At 36.1% G+C, this 19258-nt stretch overlaps 1 protein-coding gene across 1 annotated transcript; it reads left to right on the top strand.

The window, feature by feature from the left end:
* The first annotated feature begins 4543 nt into the window (after positions 1 to 4543).
* On the top strand, positions 4544 to 19005 carry LOC138336684 (ficolin-1-like). Its single transcript, XM_069286226.1, has 5 exons — positions 4544 to 5238; positions 9023 to 9159; positions 9893 to 9983; positions 15108 to 15272; positions 16546 to 19005. Exons 1-5 carry the CDS (start codon positions 4947 to 4949, stop codon positions 16803 to 16805), a joined length of 945 nt encoding a protein of 314 aa, XP_069142327.1. The 5' UTR covers positions 4544 to 4946; the 3' UTR covers positions 16806 to 19005.
* The last annotated feature ends 253 nt before the right edge of the window (positions 19006 to 19258 follow it).

The raw sequence follows: 19258 nt of genomic DNA, 5'->3' as shown, positions 1-19258 counted from the left end.
GAGTGGGACAACTGGTTCGCCCGTTGTCAGTATAATGTGACCGGGAGGGGTGCGTTGCTTGGTGTCTTCGGAGACGTGCTTCAGTGATATAGCACTATAAAAAGGATTAAAGTTTCACTATACAAGAAGACACAACACGAATAAAACATACACGGAGGACCGTCCTTGCTTGACACTGGCCATTAACAGGACGTTAGTTAATCATTCAAACAAACAAAAAGCCGCCTTTTACGATCATAAAGAGGGCGGCAGATAAAATTGTTGCGCCCTACCTGCAAGGGCGCTGGATAGTTTTGTTTGTTTGATTGTTTTAACGTCCTATTAACAGCCAGGGTCATGTAAGGAGGGCCTCCCATGTATGCAGTTTGTTGTGTTTGTGAAATGTGTGGTGCATGTTTTGGGATATTGCTGTATGTTCGCGTTGTGTCTTCTTGTATAGTGAAACTGTTGCCCTTTTTATAGTGCTATATCACTGAAGCATGCCGCCGAAGACACCAAGCAACACATCCCACCTGGTCACATTATACTGACAACGGGTGAACCAGTCGTCCCACTCCCTGTATGCTGAGCGCTTAGCAGGAACAGAAACTACCACTATCATAGACTTTGGTGTGTCTCGGCCAGGGGACAGAACCAAGAGTCTTTCTCACAGGGGTGAACGCTCAACTCAAGGCCAAAAGTAAGGCGGTACCAAGAGATGCATTAGGAAAAATAAAGTCAGATAGGAAGAAGAGAAAAGATAAGATCCTTAATTTAATGTCCTTTTACGATCATAAAATAGGGGCAGAAGGTACAATTCTAATGCCCTACCAGCATTTATTTATGTATAAGGTAAACTAAATAAATTATGCAGATGCTCACCTTTCTGCATATGTCTGTCTTGGAAGTACGGGGCCTGGAACGAGTATTCGTGCACCTTCTTATCCTATAGGGTCGTCAGGGAATTGGCTGCACCAGAACCGCTCGGTGTCGTCTTAACCACATTCTGGCGTTTGAAGTGGTCTGTTTGCATGTTCGTGAAGTGGCGCATGATGTCTTCCATTGTAACCCAAAAAGATTTAGGATATTTCTAAAATAGTAATACATTAGTTAAGTAAATGGAGTAACGTCACTTCCAGTTAACCGGTAAATATGGACTTTTTACAGCTCCGCTACTTTGAGTAATGAATCACAGTCATGATTGTTCTAAACCGTGTATCACTTATAAATAATGTTATAAGGTGGTAATTCGAAGTTCAGTTTGAAAGTTAAGAGCTCCATACTTCGGCATTCTGGAGTGAACATCATAATTTTGATGTTGAAGAAACGGTTACAATGGCCAGCAGCAGTAAACAAGGTGGAGGATCGGCGATCGCCGAGTCAAAAAAGAAGAAAGCAAAACTAGTACAAGCTCCAGTGGTCCCTCACGACCCAGTTCAAGAACACAATCTCCATTGGAATCGCCCTTTAAGGCACCTTGGTTATGTGATGAGGATGAATTTAATGACATAGCAAGGTTTTTCATGACCCACAAGCCATGATGATGGAATGTCAAAGATGTAAGCTACATTTTCATATCGTATGCCTGGACAAAAGCCAAGATGACTTTAATTTCCTTCAGAAATCAGATGCAATGTGGTTTTGTGGTAGGTGCATGGAATCTGTTGAAAAGAACAGATCTTAAGATCGAGGAAAGATGTAAATAGGGCAGATTATGAGGACCGGTTGACTACACTTGAGGCAAAGATTACACATAAATGTGATGAGAAAGAAGTGAGAAACATCGTTAATGATGAATTGGAAAAGAAAACAATAAGTCAACAGGACGGAGGAAATGTACAGGCAGCTTTTAGAGGGGTACCCAATAAACAGAATCATTTTGATACAATCATAACAGAGCTGAATGAAAAAAAAATCGTGAAAGTAACATGATATACGGATCAGACGAGAGCGCTGCTGAATGCGAGGAGGAAAGAGAACAGCATTGTAGGGAAATATTGAAAACATGCAAGATCAAAGTCAAGGATGTGAAAAACATGAAGGTCATAAGACTAGAATGGAAAGGATGTAAAAAAATCTGAAGATAAACGAGAAGTAGCCAGGATGCCTCTCTTAGCTGTTCTCGACAATCTGGAAACTAAAAAAAGATCTATTTAAGAACATTTCAATGTTGAGGAAAAATCAAAGGCTAGATGTCATAATGCTGAGCAATGACATGACAAATGCAGAGAGAATAAAGAAAAAAGAGATGTGTGAGGAGACCAAAAAAAAGGAATGAAGGCAGGGCAATTCAAGTTCAAGATTCGGGGACCACCATGGGCCAAAAAACTGGTGAAAGTACCAACAGATACCCAATAGAGGGAATTGGACAAGGTGTAAATGTAGAAAGTGAAAATAGTATTTTTGTTAAAAAATTAAATTTGAATTGTTCTGATAATTCTACTGGTATGTTTAAAAATAAACAAAAGCAAAAGAATAATATCCCATGTTTATTCACAAATGCGGATACATTAGCTATAACAAGCTGGATAAATTTAAAGCTAGGAATTTAAATGATGATCTAATGATAATGCTGGAAACGATGAAGGGATGAGAGGAACAGCATTTTATATTAGACCAGAATTAAAGGCAATAGAAGTTACTAAGTACTAAACAGTTTTCAAAGAATAAATATGGGAATCTATGAACCTCAACAGATGATATAAACTATTCATCGGTTGTGTTGAATGCCAAGCAGTAGTGAAGAGAACAATAGGGAATTATATGAAATAATAACTAAAGCAGGTGAAACAAACTACTCACGTCTATTAATTATGGGAGATTTCAACTTCAAAAACATTAATTGGAACTAGAACGCAACTGATTACAAAAAAAACAAGAATGAATACGAATTTGTGGAGTCTGTGATAATTATTTATTTTAACATGTCCATGAGCCAACAAGGATAAGAGTGAATCAAGAGTCAAGTGTGCTGGACCTAGTATTTACAAATGAAGAAAATATGGTGGAAAAATTAAGTGTTACCACTGCTCTAGGCAAAAGTGATTACTGTTGTGTTAAATTCAATTTTGTATGTACTAATGATATACCAAATCACACGGATATGAAAATGCTGTACAATCGAGGGAATTATGAAAAAACCAGAGAAGATCTCGAAATAAACTGGAGATAATTATTAAACGGAGAAGTAGATGAAAATAACGATAGATTTGTAGAGAAAATATTGAAGGCAACAAACAATCATATACCAGTGAGAAAAACAACTAAAAAGCAGTAAAATAAATCACTAGATGGAAGTATTGTGAAAGCAATACACAGAAAGCATGGAAGTTGGAAAAGATTCACGGAAACAACGAATGAAAGCAAGTACAGAGAATACACCAAAGCAGAAATTAATGTGAAAAAATTGGTTAGGAATGTAAAAAAAGGGTTGAACAAAATATTGCGGAAGAAGTGAAAATAAATCCGAAGAAAATTTTGAAGTTCAAAATCGGGATCGCTGAAATTCTCATCCGGCTAATGGTTATATTGGCCTGATTCAGTGAAACAGCCGATACATACATTGACAGGTAAATCAGCATACGTTCTATGAAGCTTTAGAGTATGTGATAAAAATATGACAAGAAGTGAGAGGTATTTTTACCCGTTAATTATGTATATATTATACAGGTGTATATGTACTTTATTAAGCAAACATATACATTTTACATAGATCAACAATGTATATGTAAGGTATATTTTTGCTTTGAATACATAAAAATACCCATACAATTTAGATATATAGTTCGGTTGATTTTTTAAAGACGCTCCATCGCTGACAAATGTTATTTTTTCACTATCAAAAACAGGAGCAGACGTGTTAGTGTTTTTCTTCAGTTACAAAACTTACTTACTTTTCACCATTACCACCATTGAAAAGTTAGAGCTTCTAATTTTACTTCAAGTTAAACAAATGAAAAATAATTAATTGCATCCCGAATCCGGGATTTCATTGATATAAAACAATTTGCCAAATTTGGTTAAAATCGGACGACAAAGTTGTTGCAAGGAAACCTTTTTCTGAACGCCGCCGAAGACAACATACTGATACCTATGTGTCGCACCAGCGTTGCAGGCGACACAAAAATGTTTTATACAGTTGAAATGCATACAAAACAAAGAGAGTGAGAGAGAGAGAGAGAGAGAGAGAGAGAGAGAGAGTAGTTAAAAATAAATCCGCCAATGATATTTGACAAGACTGTGACATTATTTTTGTGTCAGCACTCAGGTGATCGTCAAGGCCTCATGAGCCTCTTATTGTGTGTCATGTTACATGTAGGAGGAACATAAATATTGATTATCATCTTGGTCTTTCATTTAGCACACATAAAGACATTATTACAAACACAACTTGAATTTGAAACGAAATTTGTTTACTATTGGTCTTCCTCATGGATACGTGTACAGTGACAAGGAATTGCAAGGAACATTATTATCTCTATTAACACTAACACAAACCCTAGACCGTGTAGACAATTCTTCGCATATAATTATTTCTTTTTTTTGCTTTAGGTACATGAGCAATCATTACTTCATTCCATAAAGGGCAAAGTACTGTGATTTTTTTCGGGATGCAATTAATTATTTTTGATATTTTTTATATTTTCAACTAGTATAAAGTAACTTTTGTAAGTGAAGACAAATACTAATTTTTCTGGTCCTGTTTTTTGATAGAGAAAAATACCATTCGTCAGCGGTGGAGTATCTTTAAAAGCGGGGTTATGTGTACAGTATAATAGAAACACGCGTGCTGTTAATTAATTTGTAAATTTTGTAAAATAGTATTGATCAGACCTATCGTACCAAAGGATAAAGTAATAAAACTGCGATGTCTTTATAAAATATTCACACCGTAGATATTATGAGCATAAATAGTGATACTCATTTTAGAGGGATATATCTAGTAACTTTGTGCGAGTCGTGTCAGGATGAACAAATTAATTGTCTTCGTTATCCTTCTGTTACACCCAACATACATAAAGACATGCAGAGAATATTACAAACAAAACCTGAGTTTGAAACGAAAGTTGTTTACAAGTGGTATTCTTCATGAATACAGTGACGTCATGAAGTTCCAGGAATGTTTGAGGTATTGTAAGAAACACCACTGTTTGTCTTTTTCTACCAACACCGAAACTGGACTGTGTAGATTGTATTCAAAAATCTTCAACGACGCAACTGGAGCTATTTCACAGGACGGAGTGGCTTATTACTATCAATGTAAGTATGAATGGAAATACGTTTACTGATATCTGATTAGTATTATTGCTATTTCTAAAACTTGCAAAACTTGTACATGTATATATTGAAAATAATATTTGTCTTTTATCTTGATGTAGATAGGTACGTTAGTGCTGAAAAACACAGAAAACTAAATGCAGATGATTTATCTATCGGGATAATGTTCAATCTAATTGAAATACAGATCCTTATAGCCACTCCGTATATCAAACGTAGTGATAATAAGGATCTGTATTTTAATCAGATTGGGATAATGTTATAGTTATTTCATAAAATGATACCGAAACATATGGATGCAAGTAAGAAAGTGTTGCAAAAATTTATATGAACTTCTACATGAAGTACTTGCGGTCAGACGTGACAATGAAGCTTAGATGTAAAATTTCCTTTCATATTGCTACAGTATTATTAGTAATTGCGGTTATTTTTGAAGGTATATTTTCATCTAAACATACATAAGACATAAAAATAATTATTTTACACGGAATACATTCGGTGTAGTAACTAATGTTGATAAGGCATGTTTGCCTGTCCAGCAATGAATGATTTACACAACTTTCAGGTTTTTAATAGATTACTGCAGAAAAAATGGCATGCTAAAGTTTTCGCCCAGTTATGGCACATATAACTTTAAAATGTTATGTAAAATAGTATAATGGTGAATATAATAATAATATAATAATACCCTTGTGGCAATGTAAAACTCTAATTATCATTAATATCTCATTTATCAGGTTATGGTATTTTTTTGCTTTTGAAGATATGATATACGCGTAAATGGTCATGGTATACCGACATTTGAATATTTCGGACTTATTTCAAAGGGAAAGGAACTGGCCCACCATCATCAGATGATGGGATGTTAAAATGATATTTTGTCCTTGGTATATCCATCCGCCCGTTAACAATTCTTGCTCAAAGTTCATATATAGGAGTCCCCTAGAGCCCTAGATATGCATATTGCATTTTTGAGATCAATCTGTTAACAAGGATGGTCATTTTTGATTTTCATAGTTAGTTCTTGTTACCACTATTTTTCTGAAAGTACTGAAGGAATCTTTCCAATTTTCGGAGGACAATTATTATGAGCCCTTGTTAGTGGCGTACAGCGTAATGAGATTTAGGCAGGGAGTCAAAAAAATTAAATCTGGTCAAAAAACTTGTTAAACAATAATAGAACTTCATGAAACACACTTAAGTTAAAAGTAGTTTTGTTACTTTGGGTTTCCCTGACAGGAACAATATTTTTCAAAACACATATTCAAGAATCATTGCAAAATTACTACGACATATGTAGCGGGAAAATAACAAAGAGAAGTTTCCAAATTTCTTGCGTTATATTGTAATAACGAAATATTTGTTTGAAGAGCATTTAAACATATTTTTTTTTAATTCTGTTGGTTGATATGCGCAATATGGTGACTATGAATGGCAAAGTTATGATAATGAGGATATCGGTAAAAGGTTGTTTTTTTTTCAAAATGTAACGTAACCATTCTTCGTATTAATTAATCATCATATCAATGCTATGACATATTCCTGTGCTAAAAACTCGCGAAATAAAAATCTTCATTCATATTTTTCCCAATTATTCATAAAAAAATGCTGGCTTTTTTAAACCTGTTTTCAAGGAGTTTAGCGTGTTTCTTGCCTATTTCTTACATATATTAAGCCAACATATTAAATGGTGCATGATTTACAAAATATATTACGTACGGACTTTAGCCCCAATACAGATGATTTATGTAGAAAATTATCAAAAGTTAATCCCCTAGCAACTGATTGTATTACATAGAACGCGAAAACCATCCTTCATTTAATACGAAAACCATCCTTCATTTCAGCCAAAGAACACAGACCTTAAAAAAATATTCAGTTATACTTGTAAATAACAATACGTTTCCTATTCGCATATCTAGGGCTCTCATTCAATTTACATATTTTATTATATTTTAGATCAATATTACCTCACTCATATCTCTTACCTAATTACAGATGTATTCAGAATTTGCGCTTGTATACAGTAGGGCATAATAATTGTACCTGCTGCCCCTATCGCATGATCGTAAAAGGCAACTAAATTTAGGATCTTATCTTTTCTTTCTCCCTAAATTACTTGTTCTTCCTAGAGTCTCCCTTGACACAACCTCACTTTTGACCTTTGGTTGAGCGCTCGCCCCCGTGAGGAAGGCTCTGGGTTCTGTCCCCTGGCCGAGACACACCAAAGTCTATAAAAAGGGAAGTTTCTGCTCCAGCTTAGCGCTCAGCATAACGGGAGTGGGACGACTGGTTTGCCCGTTGTCAGTATAATGTGACCGGGTGAGGTATGTTGTTTGGTGTCTTCGGCGGCATGCTTCAGTGATATAGCACTATAAAAAGGACAACAGTACCACAAGACAAGAAGACACGACATGAATATACCACAGTCTCCTTAAATACGCACCTTGCACAACACACTGCATGCATGGGAGGCCGTCCTTACATGACCATAGCTGTTAATAGGACGGTAATTAATCAAACAAACTCCACCGCTGACAAATGGTATTTTTTCACTATCAAAAACAGGAGCAGACGATTTAGTATTTTTCTTCAGTTACAAAAGTTACTTACTTTACACCATTACCACCATTGAAAAGTTTGAGCTTCTAATTTTACTTCAAGTTAAAAATATGAAAAGTAATTAATTGCATCCCGAAAAAATTCCGTGTCACTATATCAAGCGCTTTGCATACATTTAAACACAATCATTTATGCTCTGTCGTCTTTAATCAAACAAACAACAAACAAGCGCTTGCATACATCCAATCATTCGTCGTACCCACTCAAAATATATATACTGTATATGTACAGTGAAGTTAATTTGAAGTAATTTTAGTCAGAAGGGAGACTAATCCGTTTCATTCTAATATTCGACGACAAAAACACCACCAACAACAACACATTTACGCATAAGGAACACCATATTCACCTATTTTTAACTTGCACCACTCTCTGTCTCTTTAATACAGATATATTTAACATTCACACATAATAAATACTTTTTTTACAGTATTATAAATAGTATACTGTCACATATAGATAATATACTGCATATTGTTGTTTTTCACTATGGATTTTTTGTATAATTAAATAGTAATAAAAATAGAAAAAGACACATAAAATCATTCTTTGAAGGATATTTTAGGAAATATATATAGAACACAGGCTTAATAAATTACTTGACGAAGCAACCATACGTAGTATTGAACATCATATCAATGTTATGACATACATAAGTGCTAAAAACTCAAGCTGTATTTTCTCATATGCTACCATTGTGTGAAGTTTGATCAAAATCCGTTGATATTTTTCTTAGGTTATCGTCTTAAAACAAAATCCGGACAGACAGACTATAAAAAACATTATTGTCCCCTCCGGTTTCACCGGCCGGTGGCTAATAAAAATCGGTAGCCGGGCATCCATGTTTTAAGAAATAAAGCATCATGTCGATTTTTATGCTATAGATGCCTGAAGGATTCTGACATCGTCATACCTACTAATAGCGGTTTGCTATTATATAAGTGATCGGAGAGTGTTATTTGATTGTTTATGACGATTACAATTACTGACGTGACACTGAGGAAAAAGGAGTTTATGTCAAAATTAAGAATTTCGACCAATCAAAAGTCAGTGGAATAGCAGTAAGTAAGTATTATTAGAATTGGTAGAATCGATTTTGTTTAAACTCAATACATGTGTATCAGTATAATCAATCTTTTATCAGGGTCCGACACATGCTTAGGTTGGCGACAGTCATGTAGTCCACGACCAACAGGTGAATACGATATCAGAAGGGTATCAAAACAAGATGAACCCCAACACGTACTTTGCGATATGGACATTGCAGGCGGTGGATGGGCGGTGAGTCATTGCATTAACATTTTCAATGTTGGTGGGTGATAATGTAACATTGATTCATTATTGAGTATATAGAATGTGTGGAGATATTGATTTTCGTAATATTGATATTTAGTAACTCATTCAATCCTGAAACTTGAAAATGGACTATATCCTGTTGAATTAGAAGAGTTCCAATGCGGACACAGGGCTGATTAAATTAAAAGGGGATGGACGGTTAGTAATTTGCATAAACCTATTTGAACACAATTGTATTGTATGACTATCAACATTGAGAATGGAGAGTAAGTATGATTGATGTTATACAGACATTTCGGTACATGTTTGTTTGTTGTTACAGGTATCTGAGGAATTGAAGTGAAGGAAAACTATTGAAGTGCTACACAATCAAATACATGTAGTTATTTAATGCATGTATATACATGCAGGGCTTTAGTGTCACCTGATATTATTAGAGGGGTCCAAGAACCTAAAATTGGCACTGTGGCCACTTATAACGTTGAAATAAAAACAGCTGTGCCTATTTGATCAATTAATTTCAGTTTTAATTTTGAATATTTAAAACTCCTCTCTTTGAAAGTGCTGTATTTGTATTACAGACTTGTCTCTCATGGTGGGTAGTCAGTTATTGTAATGCAATTGCTGGGGTTTAACGTTATATCTATGAGAAAATGACATGTCACAGAATGATGGTGGCACATTCCATACCTACTCTATATGGTTATATTTTTTTCAGGTTTTTCAGAACCGTTTCGATGGTTCTGTATCTTTTGATCACAATAGTTATTCGAATACATTTGGCAACTTCAGTGGAGAGTTCTGGCTAGGTAAGTTAACCGAAATCAATATTCTTAAATAACATTTTATTACAATTGAGGCATTTTCTATCACAATACATGCTGTTATTTCACTAACTATTTGTTTGTTTGTTTGATTTATTAACGTCCTATTAACAGCTATGGTCATGTAAGGACGACCTCCCATGTATGCGGTGTGTTGTGACCCAGAGCCTTCCTCACAGGGGCGAACGCTCAACTCAAGGCCAAAAGTGAGGCGGTGCCAAGGGAGGCATTAGGAAAGATAAAGTCAGTTAGGAAGAAGAGAAAAGATCCTAAATTTAGTCGCCTTTTACGATCATGCAATAGGGGCAGCAGGTACAATTCTAACGCCCTACCTGCAGGGCCAATTTTTTTTTTCACTAACAGGCCATTATATAAATATGTTGGTTCTTCGGTAGCATATTCATATTTTCAGAGTAGTGGAATGTGATATTACGGAACTTCAATTAGTCATGATGATAACCTTGAATCCAACTACTTTATCAGTTATCAAAATTTATAATTGTTTTGGACAGTGTTATATTAGAATTAGTACATCTAGGTCGGGCTTGAATGTGTTTAGAATGGTTTGCTGATGACTGAATTTAACACAAATACATATGAAATCATAAAGCAGTTTGCGGTAATATTGAGGGAGAAATATGATCAAATATACAGAAGTTACACAATTTGGGGTTATTGATACTCATTATTTTCTAAAAATTGCAAAGACAATCAATAAAGCTTGTATATTATGTGAATTAAACAAAATAACTCCTATGAAATAAATTCTATGTCCATCAACCACTCTCTGCGTAACCTCTATATATCTTTATTTACATTTCTCCCCCAACATTATCCTTAACTGCTTTTATTATTTTATTTAGTACAAATATACATCTAGCTCTTTACTTTTCAAGTAATACATATATGTAGGATTAATTCGGGGTATAAAAGTCTTGCTTGACCTTTCAATAAAAGAAACAAGACTAACACAATGTTTACATCAATCTGATTAAAATACAGATCCTTATTATCACTACGTCTGATAAGAGGATCTCAAAACATCCCATTAGGGGTCATGTTCATGTGACCTTTCGAAATGGCCAATAAATTCACTGCTTGAAGAATCTTGAAAGTGAACATCAATGGACAAACAGTTTGAAAAAAGCTCTCAGAACTATTTTCGTGTACGCAGTCATCTCGCCCAAAGAGCACAACAAAGCCAGAAGTATATGTATACTGGGACGAAATGGCGTTTTCAATTGGAGTAGCAAGGTGTAAAAATACATTTAAACGTCATCCGAACATGACCCCCTTATTGATGTTGTCAGATCCTGTATTGAACGGAGTGGTTAAAGATCTGTATTTTAATAGATTTGTATTTACATAAATATTTATCGACAAGGCGAAGTTGGCGATAATATATTTGATTCTAAAAACAGGAATCTACGGTTTCTGGCGAAGCCAAGATCTCAACAAGGGTAAACAAGAACATATTTGCGTGACTATGTAGCCTAATGACTGATATATAAAATTCATAACGTCACATGTTTAGGTCAAATCCTAAAAGTGATTTGCATTTTTGCTTGCTATGATAACAAAGTCTTGTATCTTAAAGGTATTTGTGTAAATTGTAAAGTCAGAAACAGATCCATTACATGCGTTTTGATGCATTTGCACACGGTATAATATGGGTGCCACACTACCGAAAAGTACTGTATTTTTTTCTCTTTCTCATTTATAACTCGTTTCTGAAAACCCTAGATGTTGTGAATATTATTATGCTAGTGTTCATTCTATTGTCATTTATCAATTTCCCCAGTTTTCTGCATGTATTGTATGAATGGCCTCTTATTTTAACATGAAGAATTCACAAATGTAAACTTGAGGCGTACATACCGTACATACAAACGGCCAAACGTAACATGCTTGAATATATTTGGGTAAATTAGATGAGCTTCAATTGCAATTAATGATAACAAATTCATTGAAGCAAACGACCGGAACTCAATCACGCCTACGTTCTTACTGTTGCCTAAAAATCAATATTGTTTACATTGTTGACTTCTAATTCCCTAAACTGCATTTAATTTTAAATACAAACTATACCGTTTTCGACACAATAAGAGAAAATGTCCGTAAAAGCGTCCCTCCCTCTTTTTGAGGCCTCAATGTCAATTACCCAGGCATAAATAAAGACCAAAACTAAACATAACTGTACAGATTTGCAATAAATTTGTCTTATTAGCATGTCAGTATCCCAATCTATGAACAAAAGCTGTGATAGAAGAATGTGTCACATTTTATATGTCCCCTAATCTCGTTCGAGTAGACAATCGATATGATATACGATCACATATTGATCTTTACTCAGTGACCGATAAATATTTGATACCGATTTCACTTCGTAATTGTTCTTGTGCATGCGCTATAATTTTATCACTTGACTATATTATACGCGTAAAACGTTAACATTTCCTTGCTGACAAGTTAACTTATGTAAATATGTTTCCAGCTTAATGAAACTTTCTAAACATTGGTAAGATCTCGGACGAGTTCGAACAACAGCTTGATTCGACTGTTACATCGTTATTGGACCTTGTTAACACGATTAAATATGCACCGAGATTAATGAAACTTTGAATTTAGTCTAATATTGGAAAGATAAGTACGGAAATTGTTCTTATTCAACCATAAAGCTATTTCCCTTGAGATATAAATTAATATTAGACCTTCTGAACATATAAATATGTAAATACTTTCGCTCAAGTTTATACAATTTTGTATTCAGACTGAAATACGAAATATCTAGGATCAGATCTTGGCCCTGCAGGTAGGGCGTAAGAATTGTACCTGCTGCCCCTATTGCATGATCGTAAAAGGCGACTAAATTTAGGATCTTATCTTTTCTTTCTCCCTAAATTACTTTGTTCTTCCTAGAGTCTCACTTTGAGCGCTCGCCCCTGTGAGGAAGGCTCTGGGTTCTGTCCCCTGGCCGAGACACACCAAAGTCTATAAAAGTGGTAGTTTCTGCTCCTGCTTAGCGCTCAGCATAACGGGAGTGGAACGACTGGTTTGCCCGTTGTCAGTATAATGTGACCGGGTGGGGTGTGTTGCCTGGTGTCTTCGGCGGCATGCTTCAGTGATATAGCACTATAAAAAGGGCAACAGTTCCACTATACAAGAAGACACAACACGAATATACCGCAGTCTCCCAAAACACGCACCTCGCGCAACATACACGTAACACACTGCATACATGGGAGGCCGTCCTTACATGACCATAGCTGTTAATAGGACGTTAATTAATCAAACAAACAAACAAACAAAGGATCAGATCTAAAATGGGCTTGATTTGATTAGTAAATTACTGAATTTATCATTTACACTTATTGGAACTTAATAAAGTTATACTGCATGTAGTTTGATATTCACAAAATATATTTCCTACATATATTTAAGGGATTTGTTTTGGTCAAAAGGCAACAAAAGACATCAGTTGGCTAGCCTAGTAAATGACTGACTAGTTTGTATCTGATATCAGGTAACCGTTAAGGCCAATGTGCCTCTTCTCCCTAACTTACTTTCTTCTTCCTAACGTTCCCCTTGCGTGGGATGACTGGTACGCCCGTTGTCAATTTTTTGAATGGGTGGTGTGTTTTTACTTGGTGTCGTCGGCGCCATGCCTAAGTGATTTAGCCATATAAAAGGGCAAGAGTTCTGCAATACAGGTAGACAACACAATTATACCGCAGTCTCCCAGAACATGCACCACATACACGGATGTTTTTTTAACTAGCTGCTAGTAGAGCGTACAAATCAAACCATATTTTTGTATATCAGACTTATAAATTGATCAAGATTTGTTTGGCTATATCATTTTTTTCTATAATTCCTGATCGAACCGAGAGCCACCAAATAAATTCAGCCTTCGATGATATTTGTTATGTCTTAAAAATGTATACTGTATACTTTATCACATGAAATACGTTCAGCATACAGGGAGTAGGGCGACTGGTTCGCCCGTTGTCAGTATAATGCGACTGGCTGGAGTGTGACTTTGTCCAAAGTTACAACATTTACTTATTTTATTTCAAGGTAGAAATAATTGTGCACCAATAAAACTCTATGGCACTATGCCCTTTTTTTCCTCACATCTAAAGCAAAATCAATTATTTTACAAAATTTTGACATACATTTACACCCGTTATCAGTGTAATGTGACCGGATTGGGTGTGTTTCGTGATGTTTGTTTGTTTGATTTATTAACGTCCTATTAACAGCTATGGTCATGTAAGGACGGCCTCCCATGTATGCGTAGTGTTGCGTGTATGTTGTGCGAGGTACGTGTTTTGGGAGACTGCGGTATATTCGTGTTGTGTCTTCTTGTATAGTGGAACTATTGCCCTTTTTATAGTGCTATATCACTGAAGCATGCCGCCGAAGACACCAAGCAACACACCCCACCCGGTCACATTATACTGACAACGGGCGAACCAGTCGTCCCACTCCCTGTATGCTGAGCGCTAAGCAGGAGCAGAAACTACCACTTTTATAGACTTTGGTGTGTCTCGGCCAGGGGACAGAACCCAGAGCCTTCCTCACAGGGGCGAACGCTCAACTCAAGGCCAAAAATGAGGCGATGCCAAGGGAGGCATTAGGAAAGATAAAGTCAGTTAGGAAGAAGAGAAAAGATAAGATCCTAAATTTAGTCGCCTTTTACGATCATGCAATAGGGGCAGCAGGTACAATTCTAACGCCCTACCTGCAGGGCATGTTTCGTGATGTACTCAGCGGCATGCTTCAGTGATATAGCACTATAAAAGGCAGGGGTTCCACTATACAAGAAGACACAACACATCACAGTCTCCAAAGTCACGCACCTTGCAGTTCATACACGCGATTCGGTGCATACATATGGGAGGTTGTCTTTAAATGAAACTAGCTGTTAATAGGACGTTAATTAAAACAAGAAATTTAACTGACATAAATACACACAAATTATTGCTCTTATGATGAGTATCGTTTATGTTCAGTCGGGGTTGGAGCATCTTTACAATTTCAATATAATTTTATCATTAATAGCAAATTTAGATACCTAATGATGGCTGCTAATGTATATTTCCCTAGGATTAGACATGATGAAGACAATGTGCTACGATCAACCATGTGAAGCTCGTATTGAGTTGGAAGACTGGCAAAGCGTCCGTAAGTTCGCGGGCTACAGCAATTTCCATGTTGGTTGGTGGGGCCAACGATATCAGCTTACAATATCGGGCTACACTGGTACTGCAGGTAGGTCAACACGTTATACCAGCAATGCAACAGATGTGCATGTTTTTGTCAAATAATACAGTAAAAGTATCGCAAATCCTTAATCAATTACATAATCAAAATTAAAAGTCCTTGATGGGTATTTTTTATTTTTATAAGTAATAACCATATAGACGGAAGAGATATTAAACAATAAACAAGAGGCCCATGGGCCTTAAAGGTCACCTGAGTTCGTTTAGAATGAAACAAAGACACATATACACTAATATACTGGCCCTTGAATCGGTCAGTGATTTTATGAATTTAACTTTATAATCTTACATGCTTACATCAAACCTGTGAACTCAGAAGATTTTTTTTTAATTTTAAGTCATTTTGACCTTGTTTGGCCCCGCCCCTCTGGTATCCCAGGGGGTCAGCGAGGACTGATATGCATGTTAAAATAGTATATCTTAGGCTAATAATTATAAAAAGTTTGACTCATTTCCTATGACAATTGAGCAAATAATGTTTATTAATGTGTTTTTCATATATAAACTAAAGTAAACTTGACCCCCTTCTAAGGGAAAACGTGAGACCCCAGTGTCATATAATTAAATTTTCATAAAAGACCTTAAGTATTTGATTCTACCATTTTCAGAACTTAAGAAGAAGATTTTTGAAGTTTAAGCCTATTTAACCCTTTTGGCCCCTCTGCCCCCAGGGTTTGTTTGTTTGCCCCCAGGGTTTGTTTGTTTGATTAATTGAATGTGTTATTAACAGCCAAGGTCATGTAAGGACGTCCTCCAATGTATGCAATGTTTAGCATGTGGTTCGGCAAGGACCAATATTATTTTAAAATGCTATCTCAGGCTAATAATTCTAAACAAGTTTGACGTATTTCCTATGAACATTGAGCAAAAATGTTCATAAATGTGTTTTCCCCAATATAAACTATAGTAGACTTTTCTATCTATGAAGAGTAATTGATTCCACCACATCTGTGAGGGAGAAGATTTTTGAAATTTTAGTCAATTTTACCCCTTTTGGCCCATCCCACAGCCCCCTGGGGATACCATATAATTCAAAATTTTGATTGACCTGATGTCCTAAAAGGTTTGTGCAAAATTTCATTGAAATTGCTTCACAAGTGTTGGAGAAGAAGTCGAAAATGTAAATTGTTTACGGACATACGACGACGGACAAAGGGCGATTAGAATAGGTCACTTGTGGTGACCTAAAAATACCATAATTAGATAATTCCATATTCAACATACATTTGACATAGTTAATGATTTAGCGCTCTATTTTCAAGGTGACTCTATGGGAGATCTGAACGGAATGAAATTCAGTACAGCTAATGCGGATCTAGACATGTCGGCGGGTACTAACTGTGCAAAATTAGGACAATCAGGCTGGTGGTACAATGACTGCGGTCTGTCAAACCTCAACGGACCTTACACCGTGGACACCGGCACAGAAGTAGACAACGCCATGACATGGTGGACATTCCACGGGAGTTATCGTCCCTTGAAAAAGTCACGAATGATGTTTCGTGCTATCTATAACAATTGATCACTAATATATCACTTTTTGTTTTCATTCAATTCCGAGCAATACAAGTTTTTACATTATTACGGGAGAAACATTGAACATGCTTTGAATCATTCATTACCGTTGGCTCAATTATCATGGGTTATAATAACTGAATAACTATTTATATTTGTTCACAAGTTCGTGGAATGTGGCTTACATAGTATTAACTATTTTATTTTAACTGCGCCAATGATATAGCACTATAAATAGGCAACGATTTCCACTATACAAGACCTAACATGGCCACACTGCAGTCTCCCAAAATACGCACCTATCACTTAACACACGCATCACCCTGCAAACATGGTAGGTCGCCCTTAAATGGCTGTTAATTGGGTACGTTAATTTATAAACATACCAAACCTTGCAGTTCACACGCACAAGACACAGAATACATACGGAGGCCGTCCTTAAATGGCCGTGGCTGTTAAAAAGGATTTTTAATAGTGCTATATCACTGAAGCATGCCACTGAAGAAAACCAACAACACATCCCTACCGGTCATGCCATGTAATACTGACAACCGGAAAACCAGTCTTCCTACTCCCTGTATGCTGAGCGCTAAGCGGGAGCAGAAAATAGCACTTGTTACGACTTTGGTGACAGGGCGAGCGTTGAACAGAAGGCCAAACGTGAGGTGGTTTCAAGAGAGACGTTAGTAAGAACAAAGTTTGGAAGAAGAGAACAAATAAGATCCTGTAATTAGTATACATTAACACGAATTTAAGCAATGCGTTCAAGGTGTAAGAGAGAAATATTGTGACGGTGTCCTCTGACGTGTACTACAGGTGACTCTATGTACTGTTTTTATTGTCATTATGCATTTCCGTCGTCGTGCGCCGTGCATAAACTTTTAATTCAACAAACTTCTTCTCAGTAACTTGAAGACCGAGGTTACTGATATTTGGCCTGTAGCATGCTGGTATGAAGGACTACCAAGTTTGTCAAAATGCATGACCTTGACCTTCATTCAAGGTCACATGGGCTAAAAGGCTAAAATCTTTAAACGCCTTCTGAAGAACCTAAAGGCCAAGGGTACTCATATTGGGCCTGCATCATGCTGGAATAAAAGATTTGAAAGTTTGTTCAAATGAATGACCTTGAACTTCATTTAAGGTCACATGGATCAAATAGGTCAAAATCTTTATACGACTTCTTGTGAAAAAATTAGAGGCATACAGACATGATATTGGGTCTGTGAAATGCTGGGATGCCAGACTAGTACGTTTATTCAAATTAATGACCTTGAACTTCATTTAAGGTCACATGGGTCTAATAGGGATATTTTAAACGATTTCTTGTAAATAACTAAGAGGCCTAGAGACTGAATATTGGAATGTAGCACGATGGGGATCAAGGGACCTTCAATTATGGTCAAATTCATCAAATATATCAGAACCTGAACCTCTTCTACTAAAAGTTCTCGACGTGTATTAATTGTTTGTCACTACTATATTCTTGTTTTGTGCCAATATTCAGATGAAATATTCAGATGACTGTTAAGGCCCATTGGTCTCTTGTTTATAGTACTATATCACTGCAGCATGCCGTCAAAGACACCAAGCAACACAACCCACCCGGTCACATTATACTGATAACGGGCTAACCAGTCGTTTCACTCTCTCAATGCTTAGTGCTAAACAGGAGCAGAAACTACTACTATTATAGACTATGGTGTGTCTCGGCCAGGGGACAAAACCAAGATCTCTCCTCACAGGGGCAAGCGGTCAACCAAATGCCAAGAGTGATGAAGTGTCATGGGGGACGTTAGGAAGAAGGAACTAAGATAGGAGAAAGAAAAGATAGGATCCTAAAAGTTGCCTTTTACTATTGTGCAATAGGGGCAGTAAGTATTTATTAGACTGTTATATTCATATAAATCATCTGTACATGAAGTCGTTATTTACCTATTTATCACCTTTTACAATAAAGAGTGATAGAGGGACATTGGTACATGTGTAGTTGTTTATTGTATAAATAATCAAATCATTTGTAATAACCTTCTGTATAACATTGTATACTCATTTCAAATTATTCAATATTCCACTTGTTACAATGTTAATTGTAATATCCCATGGTAATAATAATAATCAGTGTACGTAAGATGGGTCTCTGAGGAGTTCTTTTAATGAATGACGTTATTGTTATCAAGGATCGCTGAATGTGATGCGATCACAAATTCAAACAATAACTGTAAACCTGGATACTCCAATTCTCAAGTCAATGTGATCACTAAGCGTTACCAAAGGAACTTGTTGAGTCATCGGCATAGAACCAATTTCGTCATGTAGTCACGGCAATAAAGGTTCCCTGCAGAATGAAACTACTATATAAATAAAGTTAAAGTTATCTGATCAGAAACGTATAGTGCAGCCATATAGTTTGTATTGGTATACCATGACAAATGAAAATAAAATAGTGATAGAAGCAAA

Source organism: Argopecten irradians, chromosome 12 (assembly GCF_041381155.1).
Source record: "Argopecten irradians isolate NY chromosome 12, Ai_NY, whole genome shotgun sequence".
Classification (NCBI taxonomy): Eukaryota; Metazoa; Mollusca; class Bivalvia; order Pectinida; family Pectinidae; genus Argopecten; species Argopecten irradians.
The sequence above is the reverse complement of the archived record's forward strand: the minus strand, read 5'-3'. Positions and strand labels throughout refer to the sequence as shown.

Coding starts and splice junctions, on each gene's coding strand:
- LOC138336684 (XM_069286226.1), top strand. CDS start 4,947: ATGAACAAATTAATTGTCTTCGTTATCCTTCTGTTACACCCAACATAC. Junction 9,160..9,892: donor TTGCAGGCGGTGGATGGGCG/GTGAGTCATTGC, acceptor TATTTTTTTCAG/GTTTTTCAGAACCGTTTCGA. Junction 9,984..15,107: donor CAGTGGAGAGTTCTGGCTAG/GTAAGTTAACCG, acceptor ATATTTCCCTAG/GATTAGACATGATGAAGACA.